The sequence below is a fragment of the Oncorhynchus masou genome, chromosome 29, assembly GCF_036934945.1.
Source record: "Oncorhynchus masou masou isolate Uvic2021 chromosome 29, UVic_Omas_1.1, whole genome shotgun sequence".
NCBI classification, from domain to species: domain Eukaryota; kingdom Metazoa; phylum Chordata; class Actinopteri; order Salmoniformes; family Salmonidae; genus Oncorhynchus; species Oncorhynchus masou.
The window spans coordinates 77,899,381-77,922,182 of record NC_088240.1 but is presented as its reverse complement, the minus strand read 5'-3'; the positions used below and the strand labels follow the sequence as shown (position 1 = coordinate 77,922,182).

At 44.0% G+C, this 22,802-nt stretch overlaps 1 protein-coding gene across 1 annotated transcript in view; it reads left to right on the top strand.

Moving 5' to 3' along the window:
• Window positions 1-21,376, top strand: part of LOC135519767 (glutamate receptor ionotropic, NMDA 2D-like) — a 101,064-nt gene extending 79,688 nt beyond the window's left edge. The window contains 7 exon segments of the mRNA XM_064944989.1: window positions 4,453-4,606; window positions 8,270-8,395; window positions 11,764-11,993; window positions 12,611-12,771; window positions 15,732-15,801; window positions 16,023-16,140; window positions 21,312-21,376. Of these exon segments, the coding sequence (XP_064801061.1) occupies window positions 4,453-4,606; window positions 8,270-8,395; window positions 11,764-11,993; window positions 12,611-12,771; window positions 15,732-15,801; window positions 16,023-16,140; window positions 21,312-21,376 (924 nt within the window).
• Window positions 21,377-22,802: the final 1,426 nt, after the last annotated feature.

The window sequence follows — 22,802 nt, the reverse complement described above, 5'->3', positions numbered from 1 at the left end:
CTATCTCTCTGAATGTCGTTTCTCCTATAATAATGTGTTATAAGGCCAGTGTACCCCTCTATCTCTCTGAATGTCATTTCTCCTTTAATAGTGTGTTATAAGGCCAGTGTACCCCTCTATCTCTCTGAATGTCGTTTCTCCTTTAATAGTGTGTTATAAGGCCAGTGTACCCCTCTATCTCTCTGACTGTAGTTTCTCCTATAATAATGTGTTATAAGGCCAGTGTACCCCTCTATCTCTCTGAATGTTATCGTTTGAATGTAGTTTCTCCTATAATAATGTGTTATAAGGCCAGTGTACTATCCCTAGTTTATCTATAATAATGTGTTTTCTGAATGTAGTTTCTCCTATAATAATGTGTTATAAGGCCACTGTACCCCTATAATAATGTGTTGCAGGGTCTATCTCTCTGAATGTAGTTTCTCCTATAATAATGTGTTATAAGGCCAGTGTACCCCTCTATCTCTCTGAATGTAGTTTCTCCTATAATAAATGTGTTATAAGGCCTATAAGTGTTATAACCCCTCTATCTCTCTGAATGTCTATAATAATGTGTTTCTCCTATAATAATGTGTTATAAGGCCAGTGTACCCCTCTATCTCTCTGAATGTAGTTTTATCCTATAATAATGTGTTATAAGGCCAGTGTACCCCTCTATCTCTCTGACTGTAGTTTCTCCTATAATAATGTGTTATAAGGCCAGTGTACCCCTCTATCTCTCTGAATGTAGTTTCTCCTATAATAATGTGTTATAAGGCCAGTGTACCCCTCTATCTCTCTGAATGTAGTTTCTCCTATAATAATGTGTTATAAGGCCAGTGTACCCCTCTATCTCTCTGAATGTAGTTTCTTCTTTAATAATAATGTGTTATAAGGCCAGTGTACCCCTCTATCTCTCTGAATGTAGTTTCTCCTATAATATGTGTTATAAGGCCAGTTTACCCCTCTATCTCTCTGAATGTAGTTTCTCCTATAATAATGTGTTATAAGGCCAGTGTACCCCTCTATCTCTCTGAATGTAGTTTCTCCTATAATAATGTGTTATAAGGCCAGTGTACCCCTCTATCTCTCTGAATGTAGTTTCTCCTATAATAATGTGTTATAAGGCCAGTGTACCCCTCTATCTCTCTGAATGTAGTTTCTCCTATAATAATGTGTTATAAGGCCAGTGTACCCCTCTATCTCTCAGAATGTAGTTCTATCTCCTGAATAATAATGTTATGTTATAAGGCCTATAATAAGTGTTATAAGGCCAGTGTACCCCTCTATCTCTCTGAATGTAGTTTCTCCTATAATAATGTGTTATAAGGCCAGTGTACCCCTCTATCTCTCTGAATGTAGTTTCTCCTATAATAATGTGTTATAAGGCCAGTGTACCCCTCTATCTCTCTGAATGTAGTTTCTCCTATAATAATGTGTTATAAGGCCAGTGTACCCCTCTATCTCTCTGAATGTAGTTTCTCCTATAATAATGTGTTATAAGGCCAGTGTATCTCTCCCTCTATAATAATGTGTTATATCTCTCTATCTCTCTGAATGTAGTTTCTCCTTTAATAATGTGTTATAAGGCCAGTGTACCCCTCTATCTCTCTGAATGTAGTTTATCCTATAATACTGTGTTATAAGGCCAGTTTACCCCTCTATCTCTCTGAATGTAGTTTCTCCTATAATAATGTGTTATAAGGCCAGTGTACCCCTCTATCTCTCTGAATGTAGTTTCTCCTATAATAATGTGTTATAAGGCCAGTGTACCCCTCTATCTCTCTGAATGTAGTTTATCCTATAATAATGTGTTATAAGGCCAGTGTACCCCTCTATCGCTCTGAATGTAGTTTATCCTATAATAATGTGTTATAAGGCCAGTGTACCCCTCTATCTCTCTGAATGTAGTTTCTCCTATAATACTGTGTTATAAGGCCAGTGTACCCCTCTATCTCTCTGAATGTAGTTTCTCCTATAATAATGTGTTATAAGGCCAGTGTACCCCTCTATCTCTCTGAATGTAGTTTCTTCTTTAATAATGTGTTATAAGGCCAGTGTACCCCTCTATCTCTCTGAATGTAGTTTCTCCTATAATACTATGTTATAAGGCCAGTTTACCCCTCTATCTCTCTGAATGTAGTTTCTCCTATAATAATGTGTTATAAGGCCAGTGTATCTCCCCTATAATAATGTGTTATCTATCTCTCTGAATGTAGTTTCTCCTATAATAATGTGTTATAAGGCCAGTGTACCCCTCTATCTCTCTGAATGTCGTTTCTCCTATAATAATGTGTTATAAGGCCAGTGTACCCCTCTATCTCTCTGACTGTAGTTTCTCCTATAATAATGTGTTATAAGGCCAGTGTACCCCTCTATCTCTCTGAATGTAGTTCCTCCTATAATAATGTGTTATAAGGCCAGTGTACCCCTCTATCTCTCTGAATGTAGTTTCTCCTATAATAATGTGTTATAAGGCCAGTGTACCCCTCTATCTCTCTGAATGTAGTTTCTCCTATAATAATGTGTTATAAGGCCAGTGTACCCCTCTATCTCTCTGAATGTAGTTTATCCTATAATAATGTGTTATAAGGCCAGTGTACCCCTCTATCTCTCTGAATGTAGTTTCTCCTATAATAATGTGTTATAAGGCCAGTGTACCCCTCTATCTCTCTGAATGTAGTTTCTTCTTTAATAATGTGTTATAAGGCCAGTGTACCCCTCTATCTCTCTGAATGTAGTTTATCCTATAATACTGTGTTATAAGGCCAGTTTACCCCTCTATCTCTCTGAATGTAGTTTCTCCTATAATAATGTGTTATAAGGCCAGTGTACCCCTCTATCTCTCTGAATGTTTCTCCTATAATAATGTGTTATTTCTCCTTTAATAGTGTGTTATAAGGCCAGTGTACCCCTCTATCTCTCTGAATGTAGTTTCTCCTATAATAATGTGTTATAAGGCCAGTGTACCCCTCTATCTCTCTGACTGTAGTTTATCCTATAATAATGTGTTATAAGGCCAGTTACCCCTCTATCTCTCTGAATGTCGTTTCTGAATGTAGTTTCTCCTATAATAATGTGTTATAAGGCCAGTGTACCCCTCTATCTCTCTGACTGTAGTTTCTCCTATAATAATGTGTTATAAGGCCAGTGTACCCCTCTATCTCTCTGAATGTCGTTTCTCCTATAATAATGTGTTATAAGGCCAGTGTACCCCTCTATCTCTCTGAATGTAGTTTCTCCTATAATAATGTGTTATAAGGCCAGTGTACCCCTCTATCTCTCTGAATGTAGTTTCTCCTATAATAATGTGTTATAAGGCCAGTGTACCCCTCTATCTCTCTGAATGTAGTTTATCCTATAATAATGTGTTATAAGGCCAGTGTACCCCTCTATCTCTCTGAATGTAGTTTCTCCTATAATAATGTGTTATAAGGCCAGTGTACCCCTCTATCTCTCTGAATGTAGTTTCTTCTTTAATAATGTGTTATAAGGCCAGTGTACCCCTCTATCTCTCTGAATGTAGTTTCTTCTTTAATAATGTGTTATAAGGCCAGTGTACCCCTCTATCTCTCTGAATATAGTTTCTCCTATAATACTGTGTTATAAGGCCAGTTACCCCTCTATCTCTCTGAATGTAGTTTCTCCTCTAATAATGTGTTATAAGGCCAGTGTACCCCTCTATCTCTCTGAATGTAGTTTCTCCCAGAATACTGTGTTATAAGGCCAGTGTACCCCTCTATCTCTCTGAATGTAGTTTCTCCTATAATAATGTGTTATAAGGCCAGTGTGCTCCTCTATCTCTCTGAATGTTGTTTCTCCTTTAATAGTGTGTTATAAGGCCAGTGTACCCCTCTATCTCTCTGAATGTAGTTTATCCTATAATAATGTGTTATAAGGCCAGTGTACCCCTCTATCTCTCTGACTGTAGTTTCTCCTATAATAATGTGTTATAAGGCCAGTGTACCCCTCTATCTCTCTGAATGTAGTTTCTCCTATAATAATGTGTTATAAGGCCAGTGTACCCCTCTATCTCTCTGAATGTCGTTTCTCCTATAATAATGTGTTATAAGGCCAGTGTACCCCTCTATCTCTCTGAATGTAGTTTATACTATAATACTGTGTTATAAGGCCAGTGTACCCCTCTATCTCTCTGAATGTAGTTTCTCCTATAATACTGTGTTATAAGGCCAGTGTACCCCTCTATCTCTCTGAATGTAGTTTCTCCTATAATACTGTGTTATAAGGCCAGTGTACCCCTCTATCTCTCTGACTGTAGTTTCTCCTATAATAATGTGTTATAAGGCCAGTGTACCCCTCTATCTCTCTGAATGTCGTTTCTCCTATAATAATGTGTTATAAGGCCAGTGTACCCCTCTATCTCTCTGAATGTCGTTTCTCCTATAATAATGTGTTATAAGGCCAGTGTACCCCTCTATCTCTCTGAATGTAGTTTCTCCTCCTGTCCTTCAGGTGGTGGGACAGCGAGCAGATATGGCCATCGGATCCCTCACCATCAACGAGGAGAGGTCAGAGGTCGTGGACTTTTCCGTCCCCTTCGTGGAGACGGGCATCAGCGTCATGGTCTCCCGTAGCAACGGAACCGTCTCACCCTCTGCCTTCCTGGGTGAGTGAAGGAACTGATGACTGATGAGGTTGAAGTTATGAAATTCCCACTTCCACATGACTCTCCACTCCTCCCTATCTAGCTCTGACTTTGCTGATATCTACTTTATTGAGGAAAAGTGTACTTTCAATGACAGTGATGTGTGGTTGTCCCACCTAGCTATCTTGAGATGAATGCACTCACTAACTGTAAGTCACTCTGGATAAGACAGTCTGCTAGATGACTAAAATGTAAATTAACCTTATGCACAGATCTAGGATCAGCTTATCCTCTCCCAATTCAAAGGTGTTGTGTGGGGGTTCAGGTACAGAGTCAGTGTGTGGGGGTACATGTATAGAGTCAGTGTGGGGGTACAGGTATAGAGTCGGTGTGGGGATACAGTTATAGAGTCGGTGTGTGGGGGTACAGGTATAGAGTCGGTGTGGGGGTACAGGTATAGAGTCAGTGTGGGGGTACAGTTATAGAGTCGGTGTGTGGGGTACAGTTATAGAGTTGGTGTGGGGGTACAGGTATAGAGTCGGTGTGGGGGTACAGTTATAGAGTCGGTGTGTGGGGGTACAGGTATAGAGTCGGTGTGGGGGTACAGGTATAGAGTCGGTGTGGGGGTACAGTTATAGAGTCGGTGTGTGGGGGTACAGTTATAGAGTCGGTGTGGGGGTACAGGTACAGAGTCAGTGTGTGGGGGTACAGGTATAGAGTCGGTGTGTGGGGGTACAGGTATAGAGTTGGTGTGTGGGGGTACAGGTATAGAGTCGGTGTGTGGGGGTACAGGTATAGAGTCGATTTGTGGGGTTACAGATACAGAGTCAGTGTGTGGGGGTACAGGTACAGAGTCAGTGTGTGGGGGTACAGGTATAGAGTCGTGTGTGGGGGTACAGGTTAGTTGAGGTAATATGTACATGTAGATAAAGTTATTAATGTGTTCTAAGGGGGTATAGGTTAGTTGAGGTAATATGTACACTCAGGTAGAGTTATTAAAGTGTTCTAAGGATGTACGGGTTAGTTGAGGTAATATGTACATGTAGATAGAATTATTAAAATGTTCTAAGGATGTACAGGTTAGTTGGGGTAATATGTACACTCAGGTAGAGTTATTAAAATGTTCTAAGGATGTACGGGTTAGTTGAGGTAATATGTACACTCAGGTAGAGTTATTAAAGTGTTCTAAGGATGTACGGGTTAGTTGAGGTAATATGTACATGTAGATAGAGTTATTAAAGTGTTCTAAGGATGTACAGGTTAGTTGAGGTAATATGTACACTCAGGTAGAGTTATTAAAGTGTTCTAAGGATGTACAGGTTAGTTGAGGTAATATGTACATGTAGATAGAGTTATTAAAGTGTTCTAAGGATGTACAGGTTAGTTGAGGTAATATGTACATGTAGATAGAGTTATTAACCTTTACAGCGCAGGCGTTCCGCTAGCGGAACCCCTCGACAAAAAGCAGAAATATAGATAAAATGAATCACTAACCTTTGATGATCTTCATCAGATGACACTCATAGGACATCATGTTACACAATACATGTATGTTTTGTTCGATAATGTACATATTTATATCCAAAAATGTACATTGGCGCATTACGTGCAGTAATGTTTTGATTCCAAAACATCCGGTGATTTTGCAGAAATACTCATAATAAGCATTGATAAATGATACAAGTGTTATTCACAGAATTTAAGATAGACTCCTCCTTATTAATTCAAACACTGTGTCAGATTTCAAAAAAACTTTACAGGAAAAGCATAATCTGAGATTGGCGCTCAGAGCCCAATTCAGCCAGAGAAATATCCGCCATTTTCAAGTCAACAGAAGTTAGAAATAACACTATAAATATTCACTTACCTTTGATGATCTTCATCAGAAGGCACTCCCAGGAATCCCAGTTCAAATCAAATCAAATCAAATTTTATTTGTCACATACACATGGTTAGCAGATGTTAATGCGAGTGTAGCGAAATGCTTGTGCTTCTAGTTCCGACAATGCAGTAATAACCAACAAGTAATCTAACTAACAATTCCTAAACTACTGTCTTATACACAGTGTAAGGGGATAAAGAATATGTACATAAGGATATATGAATGAGTGATGGTACAGAGCAGCATAGGCAAGATACAGTAGATGGTATCGAGTACAGTATATACATATGAGATGAGTATGTAAACAAAGTGGCATAGTTAAAGTGGCTAGTGATACATGTATTACATAAGGATGCAGTCGATGATATAGAGTACAGTATATACGTATGCATATGAGATGAATAATGTAGGGTAAGTAACATTATATAAGGTAGCATTGTTTAAAGTGGCTAGTGATATATTTACATCATTTCCCATCAATTCCCATTATTAAAGTGGCTGGAGTTGAGTCAGTGTCAGTGTGTTGGCAGCATCCACTCAATGTTAGTGGTGGCTGTTTAACAGTCTGATGGCCTTGAGATAGAAGCTGTTTTTCAGTCTCTCGGTCCCAGCTTTGATGCACCTGTACTGACCTCGCCTTCTGGATGATAGCGGGGTGAACAGGCAGTGGCTCGGGTGGTTGATGTCCTTGATGATCTTTATGGCCTTCCTGTAACATCGGGTGGTGTAGGTGTCCTGGAGGGCAGGTAGTTTACCCCCGGTGATGCGTTGTGCAGACCTCACTACCCTCTGGAGAGCCTTACGGTTGAGGGCGGAGCAGTTGCCGTACCAGGCGGTGATACAGCCCGCCAGGATGCTCTCGATTGTGCATCTGTAGAAGTTTGTGAGTGCTTTTGGTGACAAGCCGAATTTCTTCAGCCTCCTGAGGTTGTTCGACAATAAATGACTGATTTGTTCCATAAAGTTCCATAAAGTCCATAATTTATGTCCAATTAGCCACTTGTTGTTAGCGTGTTCAGCCCAGTAATCCATCTTCATGAGGCGCGAGCACTTCATCCAGACAAAAACTCGAAAAGTTCCGTTACAGGTCGTAGAAACAAGTCAAACGATGTATGGAATCAATCTTTAGGATATTTTTAACATAAAACATCAATAATGTTCCAACCGGAGAAAAGCACTGGAACAAGAGCTAACTCTGTCAGGAGCCCGCATCACGAGCCTGAGACACTCTGTCAGACCATTGACTCAAACAGGTCTCATGGTCTCCCCTCCTTTATAGTAGAATCCTCAAACCAGTTTCTAAAGACAGTTGACATCTAGTGGAAGCCGTAGGAAGTGCAACTTGACTCCATAGACACTGTGTATTCGGTATGCCAAGCTTCGAATAACTACAAACCTCAGATTTCTACTTCCTGGTAGGATTTTTCTCAGGTTTTCACCTGCCATATGAGTTCTGTTATACTCACAGACATCATTCAAACAGTTTTAGAAACTTCAGAGTGTTTGCTATCCAATACTAATAATACTGTGCATATATTAGCATCTGGGAAAGAGTAGGAGGCAGTTCATTCTGGGCATGCTATTCATCCAAAAGTGAAAATGCTGCCCCCTATCCCAAAAAGGTGAAAGTGTTCTAAGTTGTGTTTATACTGAATGTCTTTGTTGATCTTCCTCTCCTCTCCTCTCCTCTCCTCTCCTCTCCTCTCCTCTCCTCTCCTCTCCTCTCCTCTCCTCTCCTCTCCTCTCCTCTCCTCTCCTCTCCTCTCCTCTCCTCTCCTCTCCTCTCCTCTCCTGTCCCTCAGAGCCCTACAGTCCAGCGGTGTGGGTGATGATGTTCGTCATGTGCCTGACCGTGGTGGCTGTGACCGTCTTCATATTTGAGTTCTTCAGTCCAGTCGGCTACAACCGCAGCCTTTCCAGCGGAAAGAGTAAGTGACAGAGTTCCATGAGAAAGAGGATATGCTGGGTCCATGTTTTGTAGCCATGTTGTTTCCTAGGTGCCTGAATGGATACACAATTCCATACAATTGTTCTATATGTTCAGTGTCTCATAGATCAAGTGACAGAACATTCCAGAATGCCCTCCCTACACCGTGTTTGGCTGATGTACATGTCCATCACCACAGGACATGTCTATGCCTTGTTTGTGCTGTTGTTGTTGATGTTGGTTGGTCAGTCAATCAAGTACCACTGCAGAAACATTGATTGGTATGAAAGTGTGTGTATCAGAGGATGGAAACCAATATTGTCTCTCATATGTTGCATTGCAGCTCTATATGTTTAATATTGAAGCAGACATGTATTATTTAGCAGTGCAGTTTGCACCGCTGTCATATTCTGTATGATTCCTGCCTCTGTCCGACCTCCGTTCTCTCTCTCCTCTCTCTCTCACTCTCTCACTCTCTCTCTCTCTCTCTCTCTCTCTCTCTCTCTCTCTCTCTCTCTCTCTCTCTCCTTCTCTCCTTCTCTCTCTCTCTCTCTCCCTCTCTCTCTCTCTCTCGCTCCCCCTCTCTCTTAGGTCTCTCTCTCTCTCTCTTAGGTCTCTCTGTCTATTTCTCTCTCTCTCTTCCGCTCTCTCTCTCTCTCTTAGGTCTCTCTCTCTCTCTTAGGTCTCTCTCTCTCTCTTAGGTCTCTCTGTCTATTTCTCTCTCTCTCTTCCGCTCTCTCTCTCTCTCTTAGGTCTCTCTCTCTCTCTTAGGTCTCTCTGTCTATTTCTCTCTCTCTCTTCCGCTCTCTCTCTCTCTCTCTTAGGTCTCTCTGTCTCTCTCTTAGGTCTCTCTGTCTATTTCTCTCTCTCTCTTCCGCTCTCTCTCTCTCTCTCTTAGGTCTCTCTCTCTCTCTCTCTCTCGCTCCCCCTCTCTCTTAGGTCTCTCTCTCTCTCTTAGGTCTCTCTGTCTATTTCTCTCTCTCTCTTCCGCTCTCTCTCTCTCTCTTAGGTCTCTCTCTCTCTCTCTCGTTCTCTCTCTCCTTCTCTCTCTCTTAGGTCTCTCTCTCTCTCAAGTCTCTCTGTCTATTTCTCTCTCCTTCTCTCTCTTAGGTCTCTCTCTCTCTCTCTTTCTCTCTCTCTCTTAGGTCTCTCTCTCTCTATTTTCCTCTTTCTCCCTTTCTCTCTCTCCCTCTATTTCTCTCCCTTTCTCTCTCTCTCTCTCTCTCTCTCTCTCCCTCTCTCTCTCTCCCCCTCTCCTTCTCTCACTTAGGTCTCTCTTTCTCTTAGGTCTCTCTCTCTCTTTCTCTCTCTCTCTCCCTCTCTCTCGCTCTCTCCCTCTCATTCTCTCTCTTAGGTCTCACTCTCTATTTCTCTCTTTCTCTCTTAGGTCTCTCTCTCTCTTTCTCTCTCTCCCTCTATTTCTCTCCCTGCCTCTCTCTCTCTCTCTCTCTCTCTCTCTCCCTCTCTCTCTCTCCATCTCTTTCTCTCTCTCTCTCTCTCTCTCTCTCTCTCTCCCTCTCTCTCTCTCTCTCTCTCTCTCTCTCTCTCTCTCTCGCTCTCTCTCTACTAACTTTTACAGCATGACTGCTGCGCTGTACATATTTTACCTCTCTGTCCTCCTCTCACACATTCCCTTCAACTCTCTCATCCCTTTTTCCTATCATTTAAAATAAGGGTTCAAGTGTTTGATCTTGGTGAAGATTAGACCATGAGTGGTGAAATTAAGTGTATGATTTCATCTCAGTGTTGAAAGCGGTGGTGTTCAATATTTATTGAAAGTGCTTGAGAGGGAATCCGCAAGGTATTATTTACTTATATCAAATCAAAGTTTATATGTCAAGTGCATGGTATACAACAGGTGTAAACAGTACAGTGACATGCTTACTTTAAAGCTCTTCCTCATCAATGCCGTGTTCAGTACCAAAGGAAAAGAAATAGAAAATCCACAATAAGATCTTAAAAAGAGCATGGAATCAATACTAGGTCAGATCAAATAACAACAGGAAATAAAACACAAGAATGTACGCTAACAACAAGGTCAGTACCAATACCTTATCATAAGGCATGGATCAGTCATTTCAGGGCTTTTGGAGATTTAGTTCATCTTGAGTGGAACAATGCTGTCCATAACGTTGGTTAGAGTGTTATATACAGTAAAATGGGTTGAAAACTATTGTTGTTGATTCCAAAACTATAGCACTAGATTGTCCATTACTAAGTGTATTAAAGGGAGACTGTAATTTGGATTTGCCAATGACGCCCTTTATCCACTTCCCCAAAGTCAGATTAACTGATAGATACTATTTGTATGTCTCTGTGTCCAGTATGAAGGAAGTTAGAGGTGGTTTCACGAGCCAATACTAACTAGCGTAATGACTGGAAGTCTAGTGGTATTTGCTAGCATGCTGGTATCCCTTTAACACTGCAGGCCTTCATTTAAAGCTCTATTGGTATCTGCTAGCATGCTGGTATCCCTTTAACACTGCAGGCCTTCATTTAAAGCTATATTGGTATCTGCTAGCATGTGGGTATCCCTTTAACACTGCAGGCCTTCATTTAAAGCTCTATTGGTATCTGCTAGCATGCTGGTATCCCTTTAACACTGCAGGCCTTCATTTAAAGCTCTATTGGTATCTGCTAGCATGTGGGTATCCCTTTAACACTGCAGGCCTTCATTTAAAGCTCTATTGGTATCTGCTAGCATGTGGGTATCCCTTTAACACTGCAGGCCTTCATTTAAAGCTCTATTGGTATCTGCTAGCATGCTGGTATCCCTTTAACACTGCAGGCCTTCATTTAAAGCTCTATTGGTATCTGCTAGCATGTGGGTATCCCTTTAACACTGCAGGCCTTCATTTAAAGCTCTATTGGTATCTGCTAGCATGCTGGTATCCCTTTAACACTGCAGGCCTTCATTTAAAGCTCTATTGGTATCTGCTAGCATGTGGGTATCCCTTTAACACTGCAGGCCTTCATTTAAAGCTCTATTGGTATCTGCTAGCATGCTGGTATCCCTTTAACACTGCAGGCCTTCATTTAAAGCTCTATTGGTATCTGCTAGCATGTGGGTATCCCTTTAACACTGCAGGCCTTCATTTAAAGCTCTATTGGTATCTGCTAGCATGTGGGTATCCCTTTAACACTGCAGGCCTTCATTTAAAGCTCTATTGAGAGGACTGTTGACTGGATGCACTCGTACTTTTCCAGTGAGGGACTCTCTTCCTCCTTTTCCCTCACGTCCTCCCTCTCTCTCTCTCTCTCTCTCTCTCTCTCTCTCTCTCTGTCTCTCTCATACCCCACCCCACCAAACTCCGTCTCTGCCCCAACCCTGGTCTCCCCCCACCCCCTCCTCTCCCTCTCTCCATCCAGAGGCAGGAGGCTCTACGTTCACCATAGGAAAGTCTGTGTGGTTGCTGTGGGCCATTGTGTTCAATAACTCGGTCCCAGTGGAGAACCCAAGAGGAACCACCAGTAAGATCATGGTGCTGATCTGGGCCTTCTTCGCTGTCATCTTCCTGGCTTCCTACACAGCCAACCTGGCTGCCTTCATGATCCAGGAGGAGTACATAGACACTGTCTCTGGACTCTCAGACAAAAAGGTAAACATACAAGAATGATGGTGTGGGTTTTTTGTAAGGTGGGTTAGGGTTATAGGTAAGGGTTATAGGTAAGGGTTATAGGTAAGGGTTATAGGTAAGGGTTCGATTCTGATGTACCAATGTTTAAAAATATGTTCAGTTTAACATAAATTTCACTCGCAAGCACACATTGATGTCCAGGCTCCCTCTCTCTCTCTCTCTCTCTCTCTCTCTCTCTCTCTCTCTCTCTCTCTCTCTGCTTTCTGATGTTCAATGTTTTGGTTGAATATGATAGCATGGTATTTTGAGCTTGATGCTGAATGTACTGTCATGGTCTATTACAGCTCAGTGCTTTATGGTCAATACTTTGTTGTCGTGATACTGCTCAGTGTTATGGTGATTGGACATGGCTACAGATACACTTATTTTACAATACAACTGGATTCCTACTGTTTATGTGGTTTAGGCTCTATGGTTCTCTGATGTAGAAAAAAATATACTTCCTTGTACTGTAGCAAAGCACAGGCTTCTCCCCTCTCTATTCAAATATAGGCGCTCTGTAGGTGCATATCGACGTTTCTTCACAAAATAGGGATGTTTAGCCCAACTCAAACTCCCCTTTCTCACCTGTCTTTCAGTTCCAGCACCCCACAGAGCAGTACCCCCCTCTGAAGTTTGGCACGGTGCCCAATGGAAGTACAGAGAAGAACATCCGCAGTAACTACCCTGGCATGCACCATTACATGGTCAAATATAACCAGAGAGGGGTGGAGGACGCCATTAACAACCTCAAGACTGGGTCTGTCTTTCTTTCTGTCCCTTCTGGGATCTGAACTATGTCTATGAGATGATCCCCTCACTCTCACTCTTTCCACTAAACTTCCCTCTCACAATATCAACCTCTCACCCTAAAACTTCTCACCCTAAAATGTCCTCTCTGTCCCACTCTATATTACAGAAACAGTCAAATACTCCCCCCTCTCCTGTCCTCTCTCCATCCCTCTCCTCTACCGTCTCCTGTCCTCTTTCCATCCCACTACTCTCTCCTGTCCTCTCTCCATCCCTCTCCTCTACCCTCTCCTGTCCTCTCTCCATCCCTCTCCTCTACTCTCTACTGTCCTCTTTCCATCCCTCTCCTCAACCCTCTCCTGTCCTCGCTCCATCCCTCTCCTCTACCGTCTCCTATCCTCTCTCCATCCCACTACTCTCTTATGTCCTCTCTCCATCCCTCTCCTCTACCCTCTCCTGTCCTCTCTCCATCCCTCTCCTCTACCCTCTCCTGTCCTCTCTCCATTCCTCTCCTCTACCCTCTCCTGTCCTCTCTCCATCCCTCTCCTCTTCCCGCTCCTGTCCTCTCTCCATCCCTCTCCTCTACCCTCTCCTGCCCTCTCTCCATCCCTGTCCTCTACCCTCTCCTGTCCTCTCTCCATCCCTCTCCTCTACCCGCTCCTGTCCTCTCTCCATCCCTCTCCTCTACCCTCTCCTCTACCCTCTCCTCTCCTTCTCTCTGCATACCTCTCATCTACACTCTCCTCTCCTTCTCTCTGCATCCCTCTCCTCTACCCACCCCTCTCCTCTACACTCTCCTCTCCTTCTCTCTCCATCCCTCTCCTCTCCACTCTCCTCTCCTTCTCTCTGCATACCTCTCCTCTACCCATCCCTCTCCTCTACACTCTCCTCTCCTTCTCTCTGCATACCTCTCCTCCCCTTCCTTTCTTCTCTTGTTAAATCTGCATCATATGTGTGATGGGTTGTATAATCCTTACAGTTTACTGTCACTAATCCCCTGTCATCATCTCTCCCCGATTGCCTTGCCACCCCATTTATAGAACACTGTTAATGTGCTGGGAATGAGATGTTCTCTGTCGCTCCCTCTGTCTTCTTCTCTCACCCCTCTTCTCTCTCTCTCTCTCTTTCGCTCTACCTCAGCCTTTCTTTATCTCTCCATCATTTTTTAAACTTTCCTTTCTTTAATATATGCCCTCCCACCCTCCCACCCACCAACCCTCTCTCTCGCTCTCTCTCTCTCTCTGGTTATTTCCTCCCCTGTGTGTTCTCTCGGTGTGTTTGTGCTTAAACTTTATAATCCTCATCACTCTCTATCTCTCTCCCCTATGTGTCTTTTGACCCCAAAGTGTGTAAATCTACTGTGAGAAAAGAGATGGGAGGAGAGAGAGAGAAGGAAGGATCCTTCTCTCTCTCTCCTCCCATCTCTTTTCTCACAGTTCTGTATAAATCCTTCTCTCTCCACCTCCCATCTCTTTTCTCACAGTTCTGTATAAATCCTTCTCTCTCCACCTCCCATCTCTTTTCTCACAGTTCTGTATAAATCCTTCTCTCTCCACCTCCCATCTCTTTTCTCACAGTTCTGTATAAATCCTTCTCTCTCCACCTCCCATCTCTTTTCTCACAGTTCTGTATAAATCCTTCTCTCTCTCCTCCCATCTCTTTTCTCACAGTACTGTATAAATCCTTCTCTCTCTCCTCCCATCTCTTTTCTCACAGTACTGTATAAATCCTTCTCTCTCTCCTCCCATCTCTTTTCTCACAGTACTGTATAAATCCTTCTCTCTCTCCTCCCATCTCTTTTCTCACAGTACTGTATAAATCCTTCTCTCTCTCCTCCCATCTCTTTTCTCACAGTACTGTATAAATCCTTCTCTCTCCACCTCCCATCTCTTTTCTCACAGTACTGTATAAATCCTTCTCTCTCTCCTCCCATCTCTTTTCTCACAGTACTGTATAAATCCTTCTCTCTCTTCTCCCATCTCTTTTCTCACAGTACTGTATAAATCCTTCTCTCTCTCCTCCCATCTCTTTTCTCACAGTTCTGTATAAATCCTTCTCTCTCCACCTCCCATCTCTTTTCTCACAGTTCTGTATAAATCCTTCTCTCTCTTCTCCCATCTCTTTTCTCACAGTTCTGTATAAATCCTTCTCTCTCTCCTCCCATCTCTTTTCTCACAGTACTGTATAAATCCTTCTCTCTCCACCTCCCATCTCTTTTCTCACAGTTCTGTATAAATCCTTCTCTCTCTCCTCCCATCTCTTTTCTCACAGTTCTGTATAAATCCTTCTCTCTCCACCTCCCATCTCTTTTCTCACAGTACTGTATAAATCCTTCTCTCTCTCCTCCCATCTCTTTTCTCACAGTACTGTATAAATCCTTCTCTCTCTCCTCCCATCTCTTTTCTCACAGTTCTGTATAAACCCTTCTCTCTCCACCTCCCATCTCTTTTCTCACAGTTCTGTATAAATCCTTCTCTCTCCACCTCCCATCTCTTTTCTCACAGTACTGTATAAATTCTTCTCTCTCCACTTCCCATCTCTTTTCTCACAGTTCTGTATAAATCCTTCTCTCTCTCCTCCCATCTCTTTTCTCACAGTTCTGTATAAATCCTTCTCTCTCTCCTCCCATCTCTTTTCTCACAGTTCTGTATAAATCCTTCTCTCTCTCCTCCCATCTCTTTTCTCACAGTACTGTATAAATCCTTCTCTCTCTTCTCCCATCTCTTTTCTCACAGTTCTGTATAAATCCTTCTCTCTCCACCTCCCATCTCTTTTCTCACAGTACTGTATAAATCCTTCTCTCTCTTTCACTTTACTTTTCACTTTCTTTAGCAGTTTCTCCCTTTCTCTCTCCTCCCTCTCTCTCGTTCTAACTTCAGTTCTCTCTCACTCTCTCAACTCTTGCCTTTCTCTTTCTCTACTCCATGCCCCTGTTCTATTAACTCTTTAACTCCCCCGCTCTCTCTACAGGAAGTTGGATGCCTTTATCTACGATGCAGCTGTGTTGAACTACATGGCCAGGAAAGACGAGGGTTGTAAGGTGATGACCGGACAAGTTTGACTTGATGTATTCTATCTATTTACTCCTTTATTGTGTTTTATTGTCAGCTAGATTGCGGATTGCTGTTACTTTGTGAAAATTGCATTTGTGAAAATAGCAATACAAAATGTGATGTATTGCTTGGTTGATTGGCTGGGTGAGTGAGTGATTGAGTAGTTGCTTGCTAGATTGATTGATTGATTAATGTTTGCTTGTCAAAGGTGATGACCATAGGCTCTGGGAAGGTATTTGCCACCACAGGCTACGGTATCGCCCTGCACAAGAACTCCCGCTGGAAACGCCCCCTCGACCTGGCCCTGCTGCAGCTGGTGGGAGACGGTGAGGACAGGGGAGGAGGGGAGGAGGAAGGAGGGAGGGAGATGGTGAGGACAAGGGAGGATGGGAGGAGAGAGGAGGGAGGGAAACGTCGAGGACAAGGGAGGGAGGGAGGAGGAAGGAGGGAAATGGCGAGGACAAGGGAGGACGAGAGGAGGAAGGAGGGAGGGAGACGGTGAGGACAGTGAAGGAGGGGAGGAGGAAGGAGGGCGTGAGATGGGGAGGATAAGGGAGTACGGGAGGAAGAAGGGAGACGGTGAGGACAGGGAAGGAGGGGAGGAGGAAGGAGGGCGTGAGATGGGGAGGATAAGGGAGGGCGGGAGGAGGAAGGGAGATGGTGAGGACAGGGAAGGAGGGGAGGAGGAAGGAGGGCGTGAGATGGGGAGGATAAGGGAGGACGGGAGGAGGAAGGGAGACAGTGAAGACAGGGGAGGAGGAAGGGGAAGGATGTGGAGAGTGAGGGGAGACTTGGGGAAGGTCTAAGGTGTGGTGGGGGTAAAAAGGAGAGGGGAGGAGAAAGGGGAATATGGAGGTCAAAGGGCAAAGGGTAAGGCAAGACGCTCCCTACACCTACCCCTTGGTCCTAACCATTTGATGTTTGCAGATCTGTAAGGTCTGGATAGGTATCAGCAGTTCTGTGTTAGAGCTTCCACCATATTGCTTCCACCTTACAGATCTGCAAATACTGGAGGGTTAGGGCCAAGGGGAAGGGGGAGGGAATGAAATGGGACTGGCTGAGGGAATATGTTGGGGTACTGAGATGGTGATGACTTGTTGGGTCATGATGGGAACGGGGGCAAATGCTATGCTGAGATGAACTGGGGATGAGGCCTGAGGAGTGAGGGACCCTGAACAGGGGATGAGGCCTGAGGATTGAGGAACGAGGGATCTTGAACAGGGATTGAGGCCTGAGGAATGAGGGATCTTGAACAGGGAATGAGGCCTGAGGAATGAAGGATCTTGAACAGGGAATGAGGCCTGCGGAATGAGGAATGAGGGATCTTGAACAGGGAATGAGGCCGGAGGAATGAGGAATGAGGTATCTTGAACAGGGAATGAGGCCTGAGGAATGAGAGATCTTGAACAGGGAATGAGGACTGATAAATGAGGGATATTGAACAGGGAATTAGGCCTGAGGAATGAGGAATGAGTTATCTTGAACAGGGAATGATGCCTGAGGAATGAGGAATGTTAAACAGAGGATGAGGACTGAGGAATGAGGGATGTTGAACAGGGAATGAGGCCTGCGGAAAGAGGGATCTTGAACAGGGGATGGGGCCTGATGAATGAGGGATTTTGAACAGAGGATGAGGCCGGAGGAATGAGGGGTCTTGAACAGGGGAAGAGGACTGATGAATGAGGGATGTTGAACAGGGGATGAGGCCTGATGAATGAGGGTCTTGAACAGAGGATGAGGCCTGATGAATGAGGGATGTTGAACAGAGGATGAAGCCTGAGGAATGAGGGATCTTGAACAGGGGATGAGGCCTGATGAATGAGGGATGTTGAACAGGGGATGAGGCCTGATGAATGAGGGTCTTGAACAGGGGATGAGGCCTGAAGAATGAGGGATCTTGAACAGTGGATCAGGCCTGATAAATGAGGGATGTTGAACAGGTGATAAGGCCTGAGGAATGAGGGATCTTGAACAGGGGATGAGGCCTGATGAATGAGGGATGTTGAACAGAGGATGAGGCCTGAGGAATGAGGGTCTTGAAGAGAGGATGAGGCCTGAGGAATGAGGGATCTTGAACAGGGGACGAGGCCTGAGGAATGAGGGATCTTGAACAGGGGATGAGGCCTGATGAATGAGGGATCTTGAACAGAGAATGAGGCCTGAGGAATGAGGGATCTTGAACAGGGATGAGGCCTGATGAATGAGGGATGTTGAACAGGGGATGAGGCCTGATGAATGAGGGTCTTGAACATGGGATGATGCCTGATAAATGAGGGATGTTGAACAGGGGATAAGGCCTGAGGAATGAGGAATGAGGGATCTTGAACAGGGGATGAGGCCTGAGGAATGAGGGATCTTGAACAGGGGATGAGGCCTGAAGAATGAGGGATCTTGAACAGGGGATGAGGCCTGATAAATGAGGGATGTTGAACAGGGGATAAGGCCTGAGGAATGAGGAATGAGGAATCTTGAACAAGGGATGAGGCCTGATGAATGAGGGATGTTGAACAGGGGATAAGGCCTGAGGAATGAGGGATGTTGAACAGGGGATGAGGCCTGATGAATGAGGGATGTTGAACAGGGGATGAGGCCTGATGAATGAGGGTCTTGAACAAGGGATGCCTGATGAATGAGGGATCTTGAACAGGGGATGAGGCCTGATGAATGAGGGATGTTGAACAGGGGATGAGTCCTGATGAATGAGGGATGTTGAACAGGGGATGAGGCCTGATGAATGAGGGTCTTGAACAGGGGATAAGGCCTGATGAATGAGGGATGTTGAACAGGGGATAAGGCCTGAGGAATGAGGGATGTTGAACAGGGGATAAGGCCTGTTGAATGAGGGTCTTGAACAGGGGATAAGGCCTGATGAATGAGGGATGTTGAACAGGGGATAAGGCCTGAGGAATGAGGGTCTTGAACAGGGGATAAGGCCTGAGGAATGAGGGATGTTGAACAGGGGATAAGGCCTGATGAATGAGGGATGTTGAACAGGGGATAAGGCCTGATGAATGAGGGTCTTGAACAGGGGATAAGGCCTGATGAATGAGGGATGTTGAACAGGGGATAAGGCCTGAGGAATGAGGGATGTTGAACAGGGGGTAAGGCCTGAGGAATGAGGGATGTTGAACAGGGGATAAGGCCTGATGAATGAGGGATGTTGAACAGGGGATAAGGCCTGATGAATGAGGGATGTTGAACAGGGGATAAGGCCTGATGAATGAGGGATGTTGAACAGGGGATAAGGCCTGAGGAATGAGGGATGTTGAACAGGGGATGAAGCCTGATGAATGAGGGATGTTGAACAGGGGATAAGGCCTGAGGAATGAGGGATGTTGAACAGGGGATGAGGCCTGATGAATGAGGGATGTTGAACAGGGGATAAGGCCTGAGGAATGAGGGATGTTGAACAGGGGATGAAGCCTGATGAATGAGGGATGTTGAACAGGGGATGAGGCCTGAGGAATGAGGGATGTTGAACTATGGCTTTCAGGCATTAGTAGCAGCACTTTGCTATTCTTGAGAATCTCTTTTTATATACCTTCCTCTCTTCCTCCTCTCTCCTTTTTCTCTCTGTCTTCCATCTGATGAAAGGAAATATTTAGTTTGTGTGTGTCAGTGTTGTTTGGAGGGATCATCACAACTTGTGACAGTTTTATAGTCATTACAGATAAGCTGAGGACAGGAGAGAGAGAGACAGAGAGGCACAAAGAGACAGAGGGAGAGAAGGACAGAAATGGACTGCAAGAAATAATGGATGAAACAGACAGACTGACTAATACTCAAGGAATAGTAGAGACACATATGGACATTTCAGTAGAAATAGAGATGATAGTGAGCCAGATAATTCAATAATTTAATTCTGATAGGGTGTTATTATAGCACTATGTTTGCCCATTGTCCATTTCCAAGTCGGGGATTAGAGAGAAAGAGATTTAGACTGTAATAGTGAGAAAGGCTGTTTTTAGCAGAGGCTGTCAAAACACTAATGCTTAATTGTCATTTTTTACAGTCTACACACACACACACACACACACACACACACACACACACACACACACACACACACACACACACACACACACACACACACACACACACACACACACACACACACACACACACACACACTGTATTGTCTCAATAGGGTGCTCCTTGTTTGGCTTGACTCGTTGTTTAATCGTCTTTGCTCGTGGCGTGGCAGACAAAGCCCTTTAGCTGCCTACACACTGATAATGCCAAGTCTATGACACAAGATCCTGGGTGAGAGTTAAACACCCGGACCACGTGGGAAACACTCTATGCATGGGAAACGGAGCGTTCAGATGACTCACAGGTTGTATTTGTATTTTATTGATGTTATTTGTTGCGTTTAGCATGCCCTTGCTCTTACGTCTGTGTACCCCGGGCTGAACTATGGTGGAGGGCTCTAGTAACAGGAGCTGTTAAGTGAGGATGGATCTGGTAATAGGAAGGTATTATACTGTATGTGGGGATTACTAAAGAAGAGGATTCATTCCTAGAGGATAGGAGATGTTTCTCACATTCGCGTTTCCTTAAGGGCCGCTTCTCAACATCCATTCTGACATCCTCTTCTATTCCATTATTCCGTGATTCCTCTTATGTCAGTTTATACTATGTCATGTTGTTATGTCTTGTCATAACTGCATTCAGGAGGAGAGACGCTGACCGATGATTTGATGAACTGTAATAGTTGTGTCGTTACACATGATCTATAGCATCTATCACCATTTTCTCTGGATAATGGTTGCACAATGTGTGACTCTGAGATCGTATTGATCTCTCCACAACCAGCACCTCTGCAGTGCACAAAGGTTTCCTTTCTCCTTTTGAGATCTAAAGTAGTTTGCATAGGGTTTGATACAAGCTGTAGTTTGTATATGATTTGAGAAGCAGTTGGTTGTTTTGTCTAGGGCTTGATAGAAATGGGATTATATATACTTTGCTGCCCAGGCAGCTACCATGTACCCACATGTCTGTGGACATGTCTGGCAGGATGTCATGGGTGGCCGTTTGACAGAATTGCCTCTACCCCCTACTGCCCATGTTTTCCCTAAAACCACCTTGCTGGAACATGCCAGCTGTGTGGCGGCAGCGCCAGCTCTACCTGACCTCACCTGCCAAGTAGGTCAGAGGTGTTGTGTGGATTTGACACACCTGCCAGATTTGGCAGGCTGGTGGTGCGAAGAGAAAAGGCTGCCATCAAAAGAAACAGTCTGCAGCTAGAGAGAGAGGGAGAGGGAGAGGGAGAGGGAGAGGGAGAGGGAGAGGGAGAGGGAGAGGGAGAGGGAGAGGGAGAGAGTTAGAGAGAGAGAGAGAGAGAGAGAGAGAGAGAGAGAGAGAGAGAGAGAGAGAGAGAGAAAAAAAGCACAGTCAAGTGGAGAGAAAGCCCCAGGGATGAGACAGAGCTCTTGTGAGTGTGTGTATATGTGTGTATGCTTTTCCTATTCTGTGTCATTGTGTTTCAATATGGCAGTTATCCATATCAATTTGTCATTGGTGAAGGTCAAGACTGAAGAGACACTCAAAGTCAAGTGGTGATTTTTCTAAAGATTCTCGTCTTCTCTTTGAGAAGGCAGCTTTATACAGGTACCTCAGTCTGTTGCTGCGTTCCAATATGCCCTGGTCCATCTGTTGCTGTAGCTGTGGAGTCTGGCTAAAGGGCTAATGATGTTCAACAGAAGTCCCATTAGTCAAATCACACGGCTGACTGGGCCGGCATTATTTAAGCACGAACAGCATAGGAGGTAGTAGAGAGGTCAGTAGAATATCAGTGTTTGGGTCATTGCCATTACAATTTAGTCAGACAATAAATACTATGAGGACTTTTCAACCCCATGGCTTGAATTTCAATTCATATCCCGAAGTGATGCAATTAAAATAAACTTGGCACTATAACCCTGGACAGTAGTAGTAGTAGTATCAGTAGTGTTATAGTGTTGACACTATATAAATAATTACATTGAATATTGTATGTACCTGCAGTTTAGTATGATTACTATTCATGTGTTCATGGTTATTATTGGCATTGGCCTTGACCGTGACCTATCCCCTCTGATGATCACCCAGAGTTGTACCTGTTCAATGTGACTCTACCACAGGTTGAGTGGGCTGTATTACTTTTCTGTATTTGTACTGTTTGTACATGGTTATACACCTTTTATTTATTAGGTTGAAAGTAAAGGAAATTAATATTGAATTGCTTGTTAAGTTACCACATATTTTTGGCGACAAGGATAATTGTTGATTAGCATGTACAGGAGACCATGTGCTAGCTAGCTAAGAAACAGTGGAGGTAGTTAGCTAGCTTAATGCGCGACGGAGAGCAGCCTCTGCTGGAGAGCAACGTCAACGGTGACAATCAGCAGGAAATGGAAATCGCTAACGAGGATCAAGGACAAGTTACCGTTATAATGGCAATTTTTGGGACTATCACTGAGTTTGTGGAAGAGAACGAGGACAGAATACGTGGAAAGGTTGGGACACTTTTTCTAGGGAAATTACAGATGAGGCTAAACAGGGCTCTATTCTCTTGAGTGAGTGTGGGGCTAAAACCTACAAGCTAATGAGGAATTTGGCTACACCACGGAGACCAAGAGAAATTCCTTTTATGGATCTAGCTGCTCTCGTTCAGACTCACCATAATCCAAAGCCAAATTTAACTGCCATTTTTGGGAAAACAGGTCAGTCTGTTGCTAACTTTGTTGCTGAATTACGTGTGCTCTCTGAACATTGTGAGTTTGGGGCTAAGGGGAAGGGGAAAAGCAGTGGAATGCTTCAGATTTGGGGGAACACATTATGCAAACAACTGTAAGTTCAAGGATACTGTCTGTCACAGTTCCAACAAAAAGACACATTTAGTTAAAAAATGCAGGGGTCCTAGGTGAGGGTGGGCAGACTGGGCAGGGCAAGTTCACAGCAAGGAAGCTGCAGTCAGCAGCACACCACCTAGATAGCATAGAGGAGG